At 37.6% G+C, this 15,436-nt stretch overlaps 3 protein-coding genes across 3 annotated transcripts in view; all 3 read right to left on the bottom strand.

The window, feature by feature from the left end:
- Positions 1-1,652: 1,652 nt before the first annotated feature.
- Positions 1,653-5,095, bottom strand: LOC136239897 (uncharacterized). Its single transcript, XM_066030643.1, has one exon. The coding sequence runs from the start codon at positions 5,093-5,095 to the stop codon at positions 1,793-1,795; it is 3,303 nt and encodes a 1,100-aa protein (XP_065886715.1). The 3' UTR covers positions 1,653-1,792.
- A 108-nt stretch (positions 5,096-5,203) lies between these two features.
- Positions 5,204-7,618, bottom strand: LOC136239896 (uncharacterized). The gene has a single exon (XM_066030642.1). It carries the CDS (start codon positions 7,616-7,618, stop codon positions 5,204-5,206), a length of 2,415 nt encoding a protein of 804 aa, XP_065886714.1.
- A 4,117-nt stretch (positions 7,619-11,735) lies between these two features.
- LOC136241171 (chordin-like protein 2) overlaps positions 11,736-15,436 on the bottom strand; it is a 4,215-nt gene continuing 514 nt past the window's right edge. Inside the window, exons 3-10 of the mRNA XM_066032348.1 lie at positions 14,059-14,161; positions 13,660-13,784; positions 13,367-13,475; positions 13,287-13,313; positions 13,128-13,231; positions 12,967-13,078; positions 12,630-12,914; positions 11,736-12,060 (exon numbers count right to left, since the gene is read on the bottom strand). Of these exons, the coding sequence (XP_065888420.1) occupies positions 11,918-12,060; positions 12,630-12,914; positions 12,967-13,078; positions 13,128-13,231; positions 13,287-13,313; positions 13,367-13,475; positions 13,660-13,784; positions 14,059-14,161 (1,008 nt within the window). The 3' untranslated portion in view covers positions 11,736-11,917. The remainder of the gene's footprint in view (positions 12,061-12,629; positions 12,915-12,966; positions 13,079-13,127; positions 13,232-13,286; positions 13,314-13,366; positions 13,476-13,659; positions 13,785-14,058; positions 14,162-15,436) is intronic.

Genomic DNA, 15,436 nt, shown 5'->3' with positions numbered 1-15,436 from the left:
GTGTATAGCTATAATCACGAAAAATCAATCCATAATCACGTGATCCATTTCTGGTTGGAAACAAATACCATTAGGTGGTCACAACATAATATTGAAGCCTAAATAACTTGCTGGAGAACTAAAACTTGGAGTTATTGCAGCCACGCCTCCCATTTTAGTCTCACACGAGCTAGGAAGAAACTTCATGCCGCCTAGTTTTATTATTATTATTATTATTATTATTAGCACTTTACAGTTTGATGGAAGGAAAGCTCAGATCCATATGAAACTTGCACTGTGCATGAAGTGATAACCAAACTATATTGCTATATAGTGAAAGTTTGTGGGCTTTCCTTTTGTTGATTGCTGGATTGCTCCGAATCCAAAAATACGTGATTTTAGGCCGATTTTCGGCAAAGAGTAGCTCCGTACCAAATCCACAGTAGCAAATCGATTTATTTCTGCTGTGGGTTATAATCAGGTATAGACCTGGACTATATATGCGAAGTATGGGAAGGAACCCATGCTTCATCCGTCGAGCGCGCAAAAAAATCACGTGACCCAAAGAGTGGCGAAATTAAACCCATTCTCAGCAACTCTCTTCGGCGAAACTTTTCAGCTGTGGTACCGTGGCGTTTAGTTCTACTAACGGTACCCTCGAAGGTTTGAACCTAAATTTCGTTGAATTGTTGTCTTGCTGTTTTATTGAAACAGCTGGTGCGTGCTATTTGGAATGAGATGTCTAAAGGACCTATAAAACGAAAGGAGCTGGCTAGTTCAGTCTCACCAGAAGCTAATCGATCAAAGAAGCATAATCAGGAAGGTGATACATGTGTTAATTGTATGATTATTATTAATGATGAGGAAGAATGTAGCATTCAGTGTCAGCGGTGCCAGTTATGCATGGGTGCACAGTAAGTGCGCCAATCTGAAGGATGAAGAGTGTGCTATTCTACGTAAGCCCAGCATTAACCTTGTGTTTTTCTGCACTACTTGTGCACCAAATTTAGATGAAACACTAGAGTTCTTTGAAGACAATAAGACTGATAAGTCAGTACACTCACATGTATCAAAATACGACTCCTTAGCACAGTCAGTTAAAGATCTCTCCTCTAAAATCGAAAGCCTCTTCTCCAGAAATAGTAATCTCCAGATGGAGATTGACTCTGTTTCAGAATCAACTACCACCCACACTCAACCAAATGAAAAGCCGACCTCTGCTGCAACCACATTGACTATTCTAGATGAACTGGCAGACAGAGAGCGAAGAAGCAAGAACCTGATAGTTTACAATTTTAGAGAGTCATCCGACTCCAAGTCTGACACACCAGAGATTAAGGATCTAATAAAGTCTGTCTTTGATCTTGATGTCAATCTAACTAAAATAGCACGCGTTGGCCGCAGAAATGAGTCCACACCAAGACCTTTACTAATATCTCTTGAGGATGTACTTGCTAGAGGCTCAATCTTGTTTCAATCCGGAAAGCTTCGCAATTTTGACCAACACAAGAATGTGTATATAGCACCAAACAGAACAAAAATGGAACGAGAGAAACATAGAAAACTAGTAGATGAATCAAAACGTAGGAGATCTAGTGGGGAACAGAATTGTAACGAAGACAGAAGGACGCCAAGGCTCAATCGTTTCGGAGGGATAACTCGCTTCATTTAGGCTCACATAAGACTGGTAATAATTTAAACAGAGTGTACACTTTTATACATTATATCACGTGCACATAATGATGACATCATAATAATAACACACATTACAAGTGTTCAAGTCCTGCTTGCAATATAATTTAGACAATCACTCTCAGTCTTGACATCCTCCCGGGAGAGCAAATAAAACAGAAGTTGGGTTATCCCTCAAACATTTATGTATTCGTTGTCGGGAGATCAAATGAGCCTTCCTTTTCTTATCATGTTTAGTAGAGTATTGTTCCTGGTTATTGATATCATCATTTTCAGTAACATCATCCTCAGATCTTCTATTGTCCATCATAGTTATCTGTTCATCTGTTTTACTAGGCAATTCCAGTGGATAAAGGTGACATATAGCTCTAGCAATCATACCACCACTTGGTAAAAGAACCTCTGCTGATCTAATTTGACCATCATGTCCAGTTATCAACTTCTGAATTTTACCTAGTTTCCAACTACATCTAGGGATGTTATCATCTTTCACCAATACTATGTCATCTACTTTAGGAACTCTTAATTTTGAGTGTCTTGAATTTTTGTGATAGATAGGTAAATTTTCTCGGAGACTCAGTAAATACTCCTCCCTCCAAACCTTCCAAAACAAATCCAGATACTTCTGGCCTTTCTTCCAAGTCGTAAACAATTGTGTTGCAGTATCTCTCTTAGGTTGATAATCCTCATCTGTATGATAACTATCTTCCGTGGATGGAAGACCCAGTTTCCTGTTTGTAACCAAAAAATGTGACGGTGTCAACGTAAAGCCCGACTGAAAGTCTTCATACACATATGTTAGTGGCCTCGAATTAAGTACTGCCTCGATCTCTGTCAGCAAGGTAGCTAGTTGATCCAAAGTAAAATGGTTTCTTCCCAAAGCTTTCCGTAAACATCGCTTAACCATCCCAACTAACCGTTCATAAAGGCCACCCTGCCAAGGGGCCAAAGCTGTAGTAAAGCTCCATCTGATACCCTCACTAGAAACATAACTTAACAAATCCTTGTCTGTAAAAACTCTCCTCCACTGTTGATTTATCACCGTATTTGTAAGCTTGAATTGAGGAGCATTATCTAAAATAATGGAATCAGGCTTTCCTCGTCGTGAAATGAATCTTCTCAAACAATTTAGACATTGCTCAGCCGTCAAACCCAATACCCACTCCAAATGTAAAGCTCTAACAGTTAGGCATGTGAATAAACACACCCAAACCTTATGTAACTGACTTCCCTCCTCAAAATACACTGGCCCCAAGTAATCAAGTCCAGTAAATTGAAAAGGATCAGATCTAGCCACTCTCTCACGGAGCCAAGGGGGCATCAGTGGCAATGGGAAAGGGGCACCTTCGTGTCTACGACAGATCATACAACATGATAAAACACTTCTTACTGCTACTCGACCCTGAGGTATCCAATACTCCTCACGGATTTGTGAAAGCGTATGTGCAACTCCAGCATGAATCAAGCGTTCATGCACTTCTTTAATCAGTAACCATGTAAGTATTTCATGCCGTGGTAGCAACTTTGGACATTTGGAACTGTCAGTAGTTTCAGCATTTAGAAATCTTCCATAACATCGTAACACTCCATAGACATATAACTTCAAACCAAGCTGGTGTATCAAACAGTGTTTTCTATCTTTCTCAATAGCAGTCAGTACATCAGCAAACCTTCGTTTCTGAACAACAGACACCCACAACGATGTTGCTACCTGTAAATCACTTGCACAAACTGACTGTCCATCAGACAATGAACTCAACACAAAGTACAGTAACTTACACCTCCTTTCAATTGATTCCCTAATCGACTGTGTCAAAGTAAGCCAGATTCTTCTCCTAATAAACTTTAAACAATAAACAGTAACTCTCAAAAGTCTTCTCAAGGAGGAAAACTTCTTTTCATCAATTCCACAAATTGAGTTTACATTGTCAACATCATGACTAATGACTGAAGTCGTTTCATACAAAGCTCTTGGAACCCCACATTCCAATCCTTGTAAAATCTTGGGTGTCAATTGAGGTATACACCATTCTGGCCAGATGTTCTCTGCATCTTTAAGCCACGTAGGCCCATTCCACCATAATTTGGCTTCCTTGACTTCAGACACTAGCAATCCTCTAGTAGGAAAATCAGCAGGGTTCTGGTCAGATGGTACATATCGAAAAATAACATCCAATTCCTTTAACACTTCTTTCACTCTATTCTCAACAAAGGTGGGCAACGGCTTGTTGGTTTTTAACCAATGTAAAACACATGTTGAATCTGTCCACAAAATCTGTCTCAATGATGGTAATTTCAACTCCCTAGCAACAAAATTTGCTGCTCGTATTCCAATGTTAACAACAAGTAACTCTAGTCTAGGAAGTGTAATATTTCCTTTCATCTTATGGGTACCCTTTGAAACCAATCTCATCTTTGAAAAGATAAGGTTTACCTTGACAGAACTATGTTTCTCTACACGAAGATACACTACAGCAGCATAAGATTTCATTGATGCATCACAAAACACAAGCAGCTTATACTGTTCAGTAGTGTCCACATTGGCATCACGTCTATTTATCTTAAGAGTAGACAACAGTCTCAATTCAGTCAATATTTCATTCCATCTCTTACATAGCTCTTCTGACAAAGGCTCATCCCATGACACACTCTCCATCCACAGTACTTGAAGAAACACCTTCCCATAAAATGTCACCGGAGTAACAAGACCCAATGGATCAAAAACCTTAGCCACTACTTTCAATACCTCCCTTTTTGTAGGGATGACATCCGAGTTACTAAAATTAACTCCTCCAACTCGTAGGTTATCTTCTTTGTAATTCCATGGCATGCCAAAGGTCTTAACAACACTTCCTTTGACAACTTCAGTCTCCGGTAACAAACCAAGGAATTCAGATGAATTGGAGATCCACTCCCTTAGATTCATAGATTCCTTTCCAAAAATGTTCTTTGACTCGAAATAAATCTTGTGAGCTTCTTTCACAGTACCAGCTCCAAGTAGGACATTATCAACATAGATGTTCTCACTAATCCATGAAGCAACAGGTGTGCCAATCTTCTTCAAATGATACTTGATTGTTCCTCCCAGCAAAAAGGGACTACAAATAATTCCAAATGGAACTCGACAAAATCGGTAAACATCCAGATTTTCTTCAACCACTTCTAAGCTTTGTAAGTTCTTAAACCAGAGGAACCTTGTTACATCTCTGTCCATCTCCTGGATACCAACCTGCAAAAAGGCTTTCTTGATGTCAGCAAGCATGACAATTGGCTGGATCCTAAAACGAAGCAGGATACCACACAAGTCTGGTAATAACACAGGGCCTCTGTGAAGACACTCATTTAAACTCTTCTCTCCCCTCCTTGCTTTAGCTGAAGCATCATACACAATACGCAGTTTGGTTGTACTCTTAGCTGGTGTCATCACTGGATGATGAGGAAGATAACGGCATTGTTGACTTGTCCTTGTATCAGTAGTGACCTTCTCCACTATTCCTTGCTTAACTTGACTAGAAATAACTTCATCATATTTCTAAAGTAGATTTCTATCCTTCTGAAAACGTCTTGCCAAAGATCTAAGTCTACCAACTGCAATATCCAAGTTTTCAGGAATATCAAAGTTCTCATATTTCCATGGCCACTGTATCTGATACCTACCATCCTCAAAACAAATCGAGGAATTAAATCTTTCAAGAGCTTTATCATCATCAGTTATGTCCAATGGATCACTGATTCCAATTGTTTCCAATCTCCAAAAGTCTTCAATACAAGTAACTGAATCATCAGAACACGAAACCATACTCATTTCAGGTAACATCTTATTAACCTCTGTCATCACAAGACAACTTGAAACATGTTGTTGACAACTTCTGATACTGTACTTTCCTGTAAGAATATATCCTATCTTGGAGGATATCAAAAACAATCCTGATGGAAGTGTCAACTTCTCAGTACCCAAGATGGTCCAAAAATAATCAGATCCTATTAAGAGGTCAACATTCACTGGCTCTACATCCTTGGGAACAGTGTCAGCCATTTTCTCTGGAGAAATTGATAGCAAAAACTCTAGATCTGATGGCTGTATTGGGCCTCTTTGTATTGGGCCTGTAATCTTATTTATCACATTAGCATGAAGCGGTAAACAAGAATTGTTTTTAGTTATCACATTAAAGTGGACAACAAAGGTGTTTACCTGCTGAGGTGTCCTTGCAGCAAAGGTCGATACAGACAGTAACTCCTCACGATCACAAGTTAACTTCAACTTCTTAGCCAGCTGGTCAGTTATGAAGGTACGATGACTTGCACTATCCAACAAAACTTTTGCCATAATGGTTGCTGATCCATCTGCTGTCTGAATAGGAACAACTGCTGTCTGTAACAAGACCTTTTCTCCAGAAGCAATTAAAGCATGATCAGTGCCTACACTTGCATTAAGAGTTTCAGTAGGTTTATCTTGACTCCCCTCTATTACTACATTACCAACATCATGGTCAGGAACAACATTCTTTCTCACTTCACCATCACCAAATCTTTGTTGGCATATAGCTCGATTATGGTGTTGTTTTTTCCCACAATAATAACAACCATATCTCTGAGGTGATGAACAATCAGTAAATGTGTGTCCAACCTTACAACAAAGAAAACAACGACCCTGAGTTATCAGTTTCCGCTTACGTTCAGCAATTGTTTTAACTCTGTCACATTCATCATTAAAGTGGTCACCTCTGCAGAACACACAACTAGGACTTCTACCTCTTCTCTGTACATTAGTAGTAAAAGTGTCAACAGATGCCTGATTCAATAACTGCTTACCACCTCCGGACAAGGATTGACTCTCCTTTTGTCCTCCTTCATGTCTTACAGGTCGATAATCATAATTCCTTCCTTTGGCATTAGCCACTCTTCGATAAGCATTCTCTTGAACAATCACATATCGACTCAATAACTTTCTCAATAATTCCATTGTCCATTCTTCATCACATTGTTTTGTGCTTTCCAACTTTAAAATGACCTCCAAAGGGAACTTGCTCAAAATCTGGTAAACCAGCATCCTCTGATTGTCAACTGTCTCACCTTGTGACTCCAACTGTCTCAATATTCTCTCAATATTATTGTGAGTGTACTGAATATCACTGAACTTGCATGAAGAGGTTGGAAGATTCTGTAATTTGGCATAAAGCACTTCAACTATTGATTCCTTTCTTCCAAATCTCTCCTTTAAAAGTTTGAGTGCTACGTCATAGTTCTCCTCAGTTACAGAGATGCCTGAAATTGCAACAGAGGCAATACCTCGGAGAGTTCCTTTGAGATAACTGAACTTTGACACATTTGGTATCTTCTGCTTATGAACGGACGAATGAAAAATATCCCAAAATTCTGGCCACTTTAACAAATTTCCATCAAATATCGGTAAATGCAACTTCGGAATATGTACTGACAACTGTGGATTGTTTACTGTAAAGGTATCACCTGATGAAGAAGAGGTCAAGGTCGCAGCTTGTACTTCCCGTGTAGCTTGTACAGTTGCATGGTCAATTATAGGGTGAAGGTTAGTTTGTGTTGAGGTGAGCATTTTCTGGTAGTTGGCTTGTTCTCTCTTCCTTGAGATTAATGTTACTCTTGCTTTCAATCTGGATATCACTTCATTGGCGGCAAACATAAGTTCAATAAATCCAGTCTCGCCATCTGTCGCTCGAGAATACTCTTTCTCTTCAGTAGCCTTCTCGTCACCTTTCGCTTCCTTAAGAACGTTCGACCAGTCTTTGTTGCATTTTTCTAGCAACGAAACGTTAGTCGTGAGCCTGTTCAGAAAATCTTCTACTTCACTCTCATATTCGTCCAGTTCCTGTTCCTTGGGTTTATTCTCCAACAAACCGTTCGCTGACTCAATGTACTGCTGTAGACGGGCCTTAGCGGGTCCTATTATCTTCCTTATTGGTCCGGACATCGCCCAGAATCCTGGTCACAGCACCAACTGTAACGAAGACAGAAGGACGCCAAGGCTCAATCGTTTCGGAGGGATAACTCGCTTCATTTAGGCTCACATAAGACTGGTAATAATTTAAACAGAGTGTACACTTTTATACATTATATCACGTGCACATAATGATGACATCATAATAATAACACACATTACAAGTGTTCGAGTCCTGCTTGCAATATAATTTAGACAATCACTCTCAGTCTTGACAAGAATCTGGTTATTCGCAATGGTGTTATTGTTTCCATAATTCGTCGTCATCAATCCTCTGCCCCTAGCAACCCCAGTACCTCTAATCAGTAATCCTGATAACCCTTCAGTTTGTAACATAAGTAACTCTACATTGTCTGATTTGTGCCAAATTCCCCCAAAACAACCTCAACCCTAATCGGAATTCCGATTCTATTCATGCTCTCAAATTGATTTCTCTAAATAGTCAAAGTATTGTATCTAAACGGGCCTCCCTTGCTGCACTACTAGATGAATGTGGCCCTGACATTGTGGCAGTATGTGAAACATGGCTAACACCAAACATTTCCACTAGCGAATTCTTCCCTGATGGGTATCATGTTTTTAGAAGAGATAGAGCTGATGGCTATGGTGGGGTACTTTTAGCATGCCAGAACTCAATTAACTGTCAGGAATTAACATTTGACACTAACTCTGAAAGTGTAGTCTGTCAGGTCACTCTAAACTGTCACCAATCCGTAATAATATGTTCCTTCTACAGACCCCCAAACAAAGAGGTTCAAAATGTAAAAGACCTGTGTAATCTATTTACCAGTATTACAGCAACTTACCCTAACATACCCATCTGGCTGGCTGGTGACCTAAATTTGTCCAATATTGACTGGGAAAATAGTTGTACACAAGGCTCTGCATATCCCCTTGCTCTGTGTGATACGATTTTTGATTTTTTACAAGAATATGGTTTCACTCAAGTAGTGAACTTTCCTACCAGAGCTACCAATACCTTGGATGTATTTATCACTAATAGACCATCGCTCATCCATTCTTGTAATTCCATAGCAGGTATCAGTGACCATGAAGCTGTCTGTATTGAATCCTAGCTCTATCATACTTTCACAACAACAGTGCACTGAGAGAAAATTATATCTTTGGCACAAGGCAGGTACATCTTCTATTAATGAAATTATAACCCAATTTACTAGTTCCTTTATAAATAAGTTTTCACCTTCTACTCCAGTTGACACCTTGTGGGAAGAGTTTAAGATGATGTGTTTCGATTGTTTAGGTCTTGTTCCCACCAAACTTCGTTCTAATACATCAAAGCAACCTTGGATAAATGCTTACATAAGGCGATTATCACGTAAGAAACAACGCCTCTATAACTTGGCCAAATTTTCTAACAGTAGGCATAACTGGGAAGTCTACCGAACCTTTAAAAGAAAAATTCAAGGAGAATGCCGCAAAGCATATAACAACTACATTGGAGGGCTAATTGATGAGAAAGGTTCTGTTACAAAGAAACTGTGGTCTTATATAAAGAACCAAAGAAAGGATCATTGTGGTGTAGCACCTTTGAAAGTGGATGGAGTTGTCTACAATGAGAGTCTAGATAAGGTTAAGATCCTTAATCATTATTTCACCTCAGTGTTTACATCAATCACAATGGACACACCCCCACTGATTAATGAGCCACCAACAGCAGATATTGATCCTATTCAGGTTGACATTAATGGTGTTGTTGAGCTATTAAATGCCTTAGAGACTCACAAAGCTGCTGGACCTGATGAAATACCAGCACAATTTTTGAAGGAATTTAGTGAACTTCTTGCTCCCTCATTTACTGTTGTTTTCCAAGCATCGTTAAACCAGTGCTGTTTACCGTCTGATTGGAAAAGGGCATATATTGTACCCATTTTTAAGAAGGGTAACCGTGCTATCCCTAATAACTACAGACCCGTTTCCTTGACTTGCATTTGTTCAAAAATTCTGGAACACAGTTTATTCACATGTATTTGCTCATTTATCTCACCATAACATTTTGTGACCAACAACGTAGCTTTCGTCGCTTAAGATCATGCGAGTCCCAACTGATATTAACTGTAAATGATTTTGCTGAAACCTTGAACAATGGAGAGCAGTCTGATGAAATATTTTTAGATTTTACAAAAGCATTTGACAAATTGTCCCATTACCATCTATTTCACAAGTTCCATTATTATGGCATTCAAGGAGATATACTAAATTGGATAAAGAACTTTATGTTAAACAGATCTCAATGTGTAGTAGTTGACGGTCAACAAAGTGACCTGACTGGAGTATCATCTGGTGTTCCTCAGGGGACAGTCCTCGCTCCCCTGCTGTTCCTTTGCTTCATTAATGACCTGCCTAACAGAATTACATCCAAGATAAAACTTTATGCTGATGACGTGTTATTGTATACTGCGATTCATTCACAAGATGACTGTCACAGATTACAACAGGATCTTAACACATTAGAACAATGGGCAGCAGACTGGAAAATGTCATTCAACTTACAAAAATGTGAATTTCTTAGAACCACTAACAAGAAGCACCCAATATTAGCTCAATATACACTGCAAAGTAAAACTATAAAGGAGGTAACACATGCTAAGTATCTAGGTGTAACTATCGACAAAAACTTATCCTGGTCAGAACACATTAAACAAATTACTAAAAAGGCCAATAACACCAAATGCTTCTTGCAACGTAACTTGAGCAAGTGTCCTCTCCAAGTCAAAAGTAACTGCTACAAAGCTCTGATTAAACCTATCTTAGAATATGCAGCCACAGTCTGGTCACCCCACACGCGAAGAGACATTAATGCCATAGAAAATGTCCAAAGACGAGCAGCACGGTTTGTATTTAACAACTATTCTGGATATTCCAGCGTCACTGAAATGCTATCTAACTTTAATTGGCCCACCTTAGCCAGATGCAGAAATGAACAGAAGGCTACAATGTTATTTAAAATTATATCTCACCAAATCGATATTAATGCTGATGATTTCCTTTTTCCTAATCCCAACCTACATCACACCAGAGGCCATGATAAGAGATTTTTAACCCCAATGACTAGAATTGACTGTTATAAATTTTCTTTTTTCCCCTCTGCAATCAATATTTGGAATTCCTTACCCCAACACGTGATTGATTTAACAGAGATTGACCAATTCAAGCACAGCCTAGCTGGACTAGTAACTGTTTAATAATTTATCAATGTGTATATATGGTCTTGTGTATAGTAAATATTATATAAGTTTGTTTTTCTTTTGTAATTGACAGTTGCAATTGTACCCTTTTTGTGCCCTTTTTTGTGCACCATACTCTTTTGAGGTCTGCACAACAATCAATAATAATATTAATAATTTTTCACAATTTCCAGCACAAAACAATTGCGATTCCCCTCGTATGGAGAAAGATAAAAACGTTTTATTGGTACGTAGAAAAATACTTTGATATGCCCTACAGGTTGAAATAGTTGGGGGGGGGGGGGGGGGGGGGGGTGGAGGGGGGTAAATATTGCGTATAGCTTAGTAAACTAGGTAAGCTGTTTATCAAGGATCCATGTTTAGTTTGACATCTCTTTCGCAGCTTGTAGTTCTTGCAAAGTTATTTTCTGTTACATGCAATTCTACTTTTTCATAGTGTTGAGGAGAAGGTACATAAACTTGAAAACATATTGATCACTTTCATATGTCTTACATCTGCGAATATCCAGTTATTTTTTGTGCTTGCATCGCTGACTGTTTCTTTTATTTGTATTTAAAGTCTCCTTCTTTAACTGACATTACGCACGTCTTTCAAGAATTGTGAGGCTATGGTGGTTTGGCTTCAAGCACCCTGTCATTATATATATGGAGACAGTTTCAAGTTTAAATTCTATTCTGAACATACTAATATAGTGTCACATTTGTGAACCACTGTTAATTTTCTAAGGATGTTTCACAAATTTATAGTTGTGAAGACTGTGACATTTCCCACACAGATTGCTCAATATAATTGTTTTGCATAGCATAAATCTGGACTATCATGGAATTCAGATAAATTTTAACAAACGAGTTTGCTATCACAAAACTCACAGTTTATCAAATGGGTGTATTTTAGATATCAAACATACAGACAGTCATTGCATACCACAAATTGCAGTCAGTGTATACATGAAGTTGGTACATATGTACAATGACAAACAGCAAATACATATCTACTGAGTTCACTGTCATTAGGATAATGTCCACAGTATTATGTATTACGTAGTAATGGTGATAACAGGAGTATTTAATTGCAGGATTCAGTGTCTTCTTGCTTATCAACTGGCTGTAGTACTTTGATAACTTGTTCTGCACAATGTTCCTGGCAGAAAGTAAGGTTCCTCATTTTATTTTTACTGTTGAATCGTTTTTGCAGTTTAGCCACTGAATCTATACAGTCATATAACACCAAATAAAAACACATAGCTAGAGTTGTACGTGTGGCTATGCACCTGTATAACATGAAAACTAATATCATAGAAATTAAACACAATAGATGACCAAATATTGACATAATATGGTATGAACCAAATATTCCAGTTGCCTTATGGTCAAAACATCCTCACTTGGTGGCTGCATTAATAGTGATGCACTGATTAATTGGTAAATAATTGGAAATCAGTTTATCAGCCAAATTTCAGCAATATTGGTATCAGTAATTATTTAAAGGTTATTTAGCTAATTAATTTTACTGACCCAATGTTTAAAACTGGCAATTTAACAAAATACCGGTATGTTAGAATTTTTGGTAAACATAAACATTGGACCAGTTATTGATATAGGCCATTATGTGAATTTCAATGTCGGATAATCAGTAAAATCTCTTGTTGGTGTATTAGGCATTAGGCAGGTTACTTTGTTCACAAATGCATGCATCTGATGATTTTACAATGATCACTGTACACAGGTGGCCTATTGTACTGTGACCTGATTAGACAACTTCACAATATTGTCCTTACTTTGTGTGACACATCCAATGTATCTGAATCTCTTATCTATGAAATTATCACTGAAATATTTTGAAGTATATGATTCATACTGCATCATGGAGAAGTCAGGTAACCAAACATATACATCAACATGCCTTGCAATCACAAACTCTATAGCAATTTGTTCCCTATAGCCACGTGCCGGTTTATATACATTGTGTGAACATTTGTTTTTGCAAGGCATTGGAGTAGGTGGATCTGGCTGTAACATAGGTGGCTGGTATGTACTATTTTCAGGTGCTTCTGTGTTATCTGCTAGATATGTATATAGAAAAACTGTAATAGTGTATCACTTTTTGTAACTCACTGGGTATTCTTGCACACTTGGGACAACAAATAGTCACATCTTCATATGGATCATCAGCAGTGCAAGCCCTTACTTCTGGGCATGGTACTGTTTTGCAATTCCTCTTCCCATCCTACAACACGTATACACATGTATAGTACACATAAAATGAATGCTATCACCTTGCAAGTGCACAAATAGCAATCTAAAACACCAAATCTGGGATAGTATGGATTCCATGTGTCTCCATCCTGATAAGTGATGCCATGTTCCTTACATGCCTTGTCTGATAATGTTCAAAGTAAACTTTACTGATTAACACCAAAATGTTGTTTACATACTTTGTCCAGCCGGTATACTGGTTGTACCTATGTATATACTCAAATATTTTGTGAATGATAATAATGTAATTCATTCTTACTTGGTGGACAACTAGGACAGCAGTGTTTTGAGTCCCAAATAAGTTCTTTTCTTCTGCATCTGGGCTTTGGGCAAGTCTTCACAATACTGTCACAGATAATTTCTCCTTCCTGTCATTTTTACATAAATACGTATGTAGCTACACACTTTTGCAAGATGGAAGTGTGATATACAATTGTATATTGCAAATATTTGACATGGACAGTTGAGCATTTTGATTTAACAAAATGTTTCATTATTGACTTGAAAATTTCTCTATCACGGTGGTGCAGAGTGTGAATGTATCATTCTTACCCAGCAATAGCAGACCTCACAGGGATTTGAACTATTCAGTGATGGAATCACAGTTAAATCTGAATATGTATTTCCACCATGGATACATTTTGACACATACTCATATGCTGCAAGCTTCACTACATCTATACGAAATACACCAGCATAATTTATAATAGTCATGCATACAATACAATACTGGCCCGCTGTAACCATGGGAACTATTTAAAATGCAGTTTGTCACTATAAATGAACAGGCTTTAACCAAGTTACTTATATCACCAATATGTGTATGTATTTATGCATTGTTGTAATAAGGGTCTAATGGCACTCCCTTTCTCTGGTAATAAAAGTTGGACAAATCAAATTGAATAGAAAATCAAAACATGTCACCATTTTTATAAACAATCGTGCACTAACCTGAAGCATTACAACTCCTGCAACACTCTCCCTCCTTTTGTATAGCTTTCTGACATCTCAGTTCAGGACATTCAAGTTCAAAGCACGTTGCAGTAAAGTGTGTCTGTTTATAACATTACCATTCATCACAATCATAGTCATCAGTCCCACATCAATGGGTGAGATGGAGACACAGTGATATGAAAAGGAAGGAACAAGACTGAATACATACTGGCCAAGAACACTTTACTTTGTTATTTTAGAGTAAACTACGTAATACATATTATAGGTAAAAGTTTCCAATAGTTTCCCTTTGTTGTTGATGATAATTTCAAGGGAGGATGCTTATTATTAACGAGAAAAGTAACTTGAATCATATCATTAGCTAGTTACCATGTACTAAAAATGGAATTCATTAAGTTTCCTACACAAACATCCCACTTCTTACTTACATACCAAAAGCAAACCCCACAAACATGTGCAGACAATTACGTATGCAAAATGGGATCATGGTCTAGAGTGTAGTTTTATATTCACAAGTTCTCAACTAAACAGAGTGAGCCGTAGTGTGTATTGCTGTGATACATACACATAGCAACCATACCAACTGACACCAAAGGTACAGGCTGTATGTATGCATGTGTATACTTTAAATAAGAATCATTGCTGGTAAAGGTTCTTACGTACATGCATGACAAATCCATGCACAAAAATTAAAGCACATTTTGTCAACTAACAACCCTATATATATTATCACATATCATTTCATACCCCAACTTCTGCAAAGTCAAGTTGTTATACATAAATAAGTACATATTATTTATTATTTTACTCTACCATGCATTCACTATGATTTGGTGATGCATAAGACAATAACTGTAAATTGATGGTATGACTCCTGTGCCATACTTCAGAAGTATGATCACCATGTTAGGTGCGGTCACTTAGAATGATGATCAAACTTCTGAAGTATGATCATCACAATGAATGACCACACGAGTCACTTTACAGTGAATGGTAAAATACTGGAACACATACACTACACATGAAAGAATACAATTATTTATAAAAACAAATACACTAGTGATTCAATTATGCTGCAGAGCATGAATACAATAGTTCATATATGATATTAAAAGGGTTTTCAGAAGGAAATCTTTTTAAAGAAATTTAATTATTAATTCAGTGTGAAGTAAACTTTTCACACAATGTATTAATTGTGTAGCTATGTATCCATATTTATGGCATAAATGGTGTTATTTACTGAAATCAAATCCTGATTCCTCACATTATTATAAATAGTATCAATCTAGCTAGGAAAAGCTCAACAGTGAGGAAATCAAGCTACCAATGTTCATTAAATGTCAACATGCTAGTATTTTTTGCTTTGTTTTCAATC

The sequence above is a fragment of the Dysidea avara genome, chromosome 12 (assembly GCF_963678975.1).
Source record: "Dysidea avara chromosome 12, odDysAvar1.4, whole genome shotgun sequence".
Classification (NCBI taxonomy): Eukaryota; Metazoa; Porifera; class Demospongiae; order Dictyoceratida; family Dysideidae; genus Dysidea; species Dysidea avara.
This window is presented reverse-complemented; position numbering and strand designations above follow the sequence as displayed.

Bases quoted from the DNA above. Each gene is read 5' to 3' on its own strand.
- LOC136239897 (XM_066030643.1), bottom strand. From the start codon at position 5,095: ATGACACCAGCTAAGAGTACAACCAAACTGCGTATTGTGTATGATGCT.
- LOC136239896 (XM_066030642.1), bottom strand. From the start codon at position 7,618: ATGTCCGGACCAATAAGGAAGATAATAGGACCCGCTAAGGCCCGTCTA.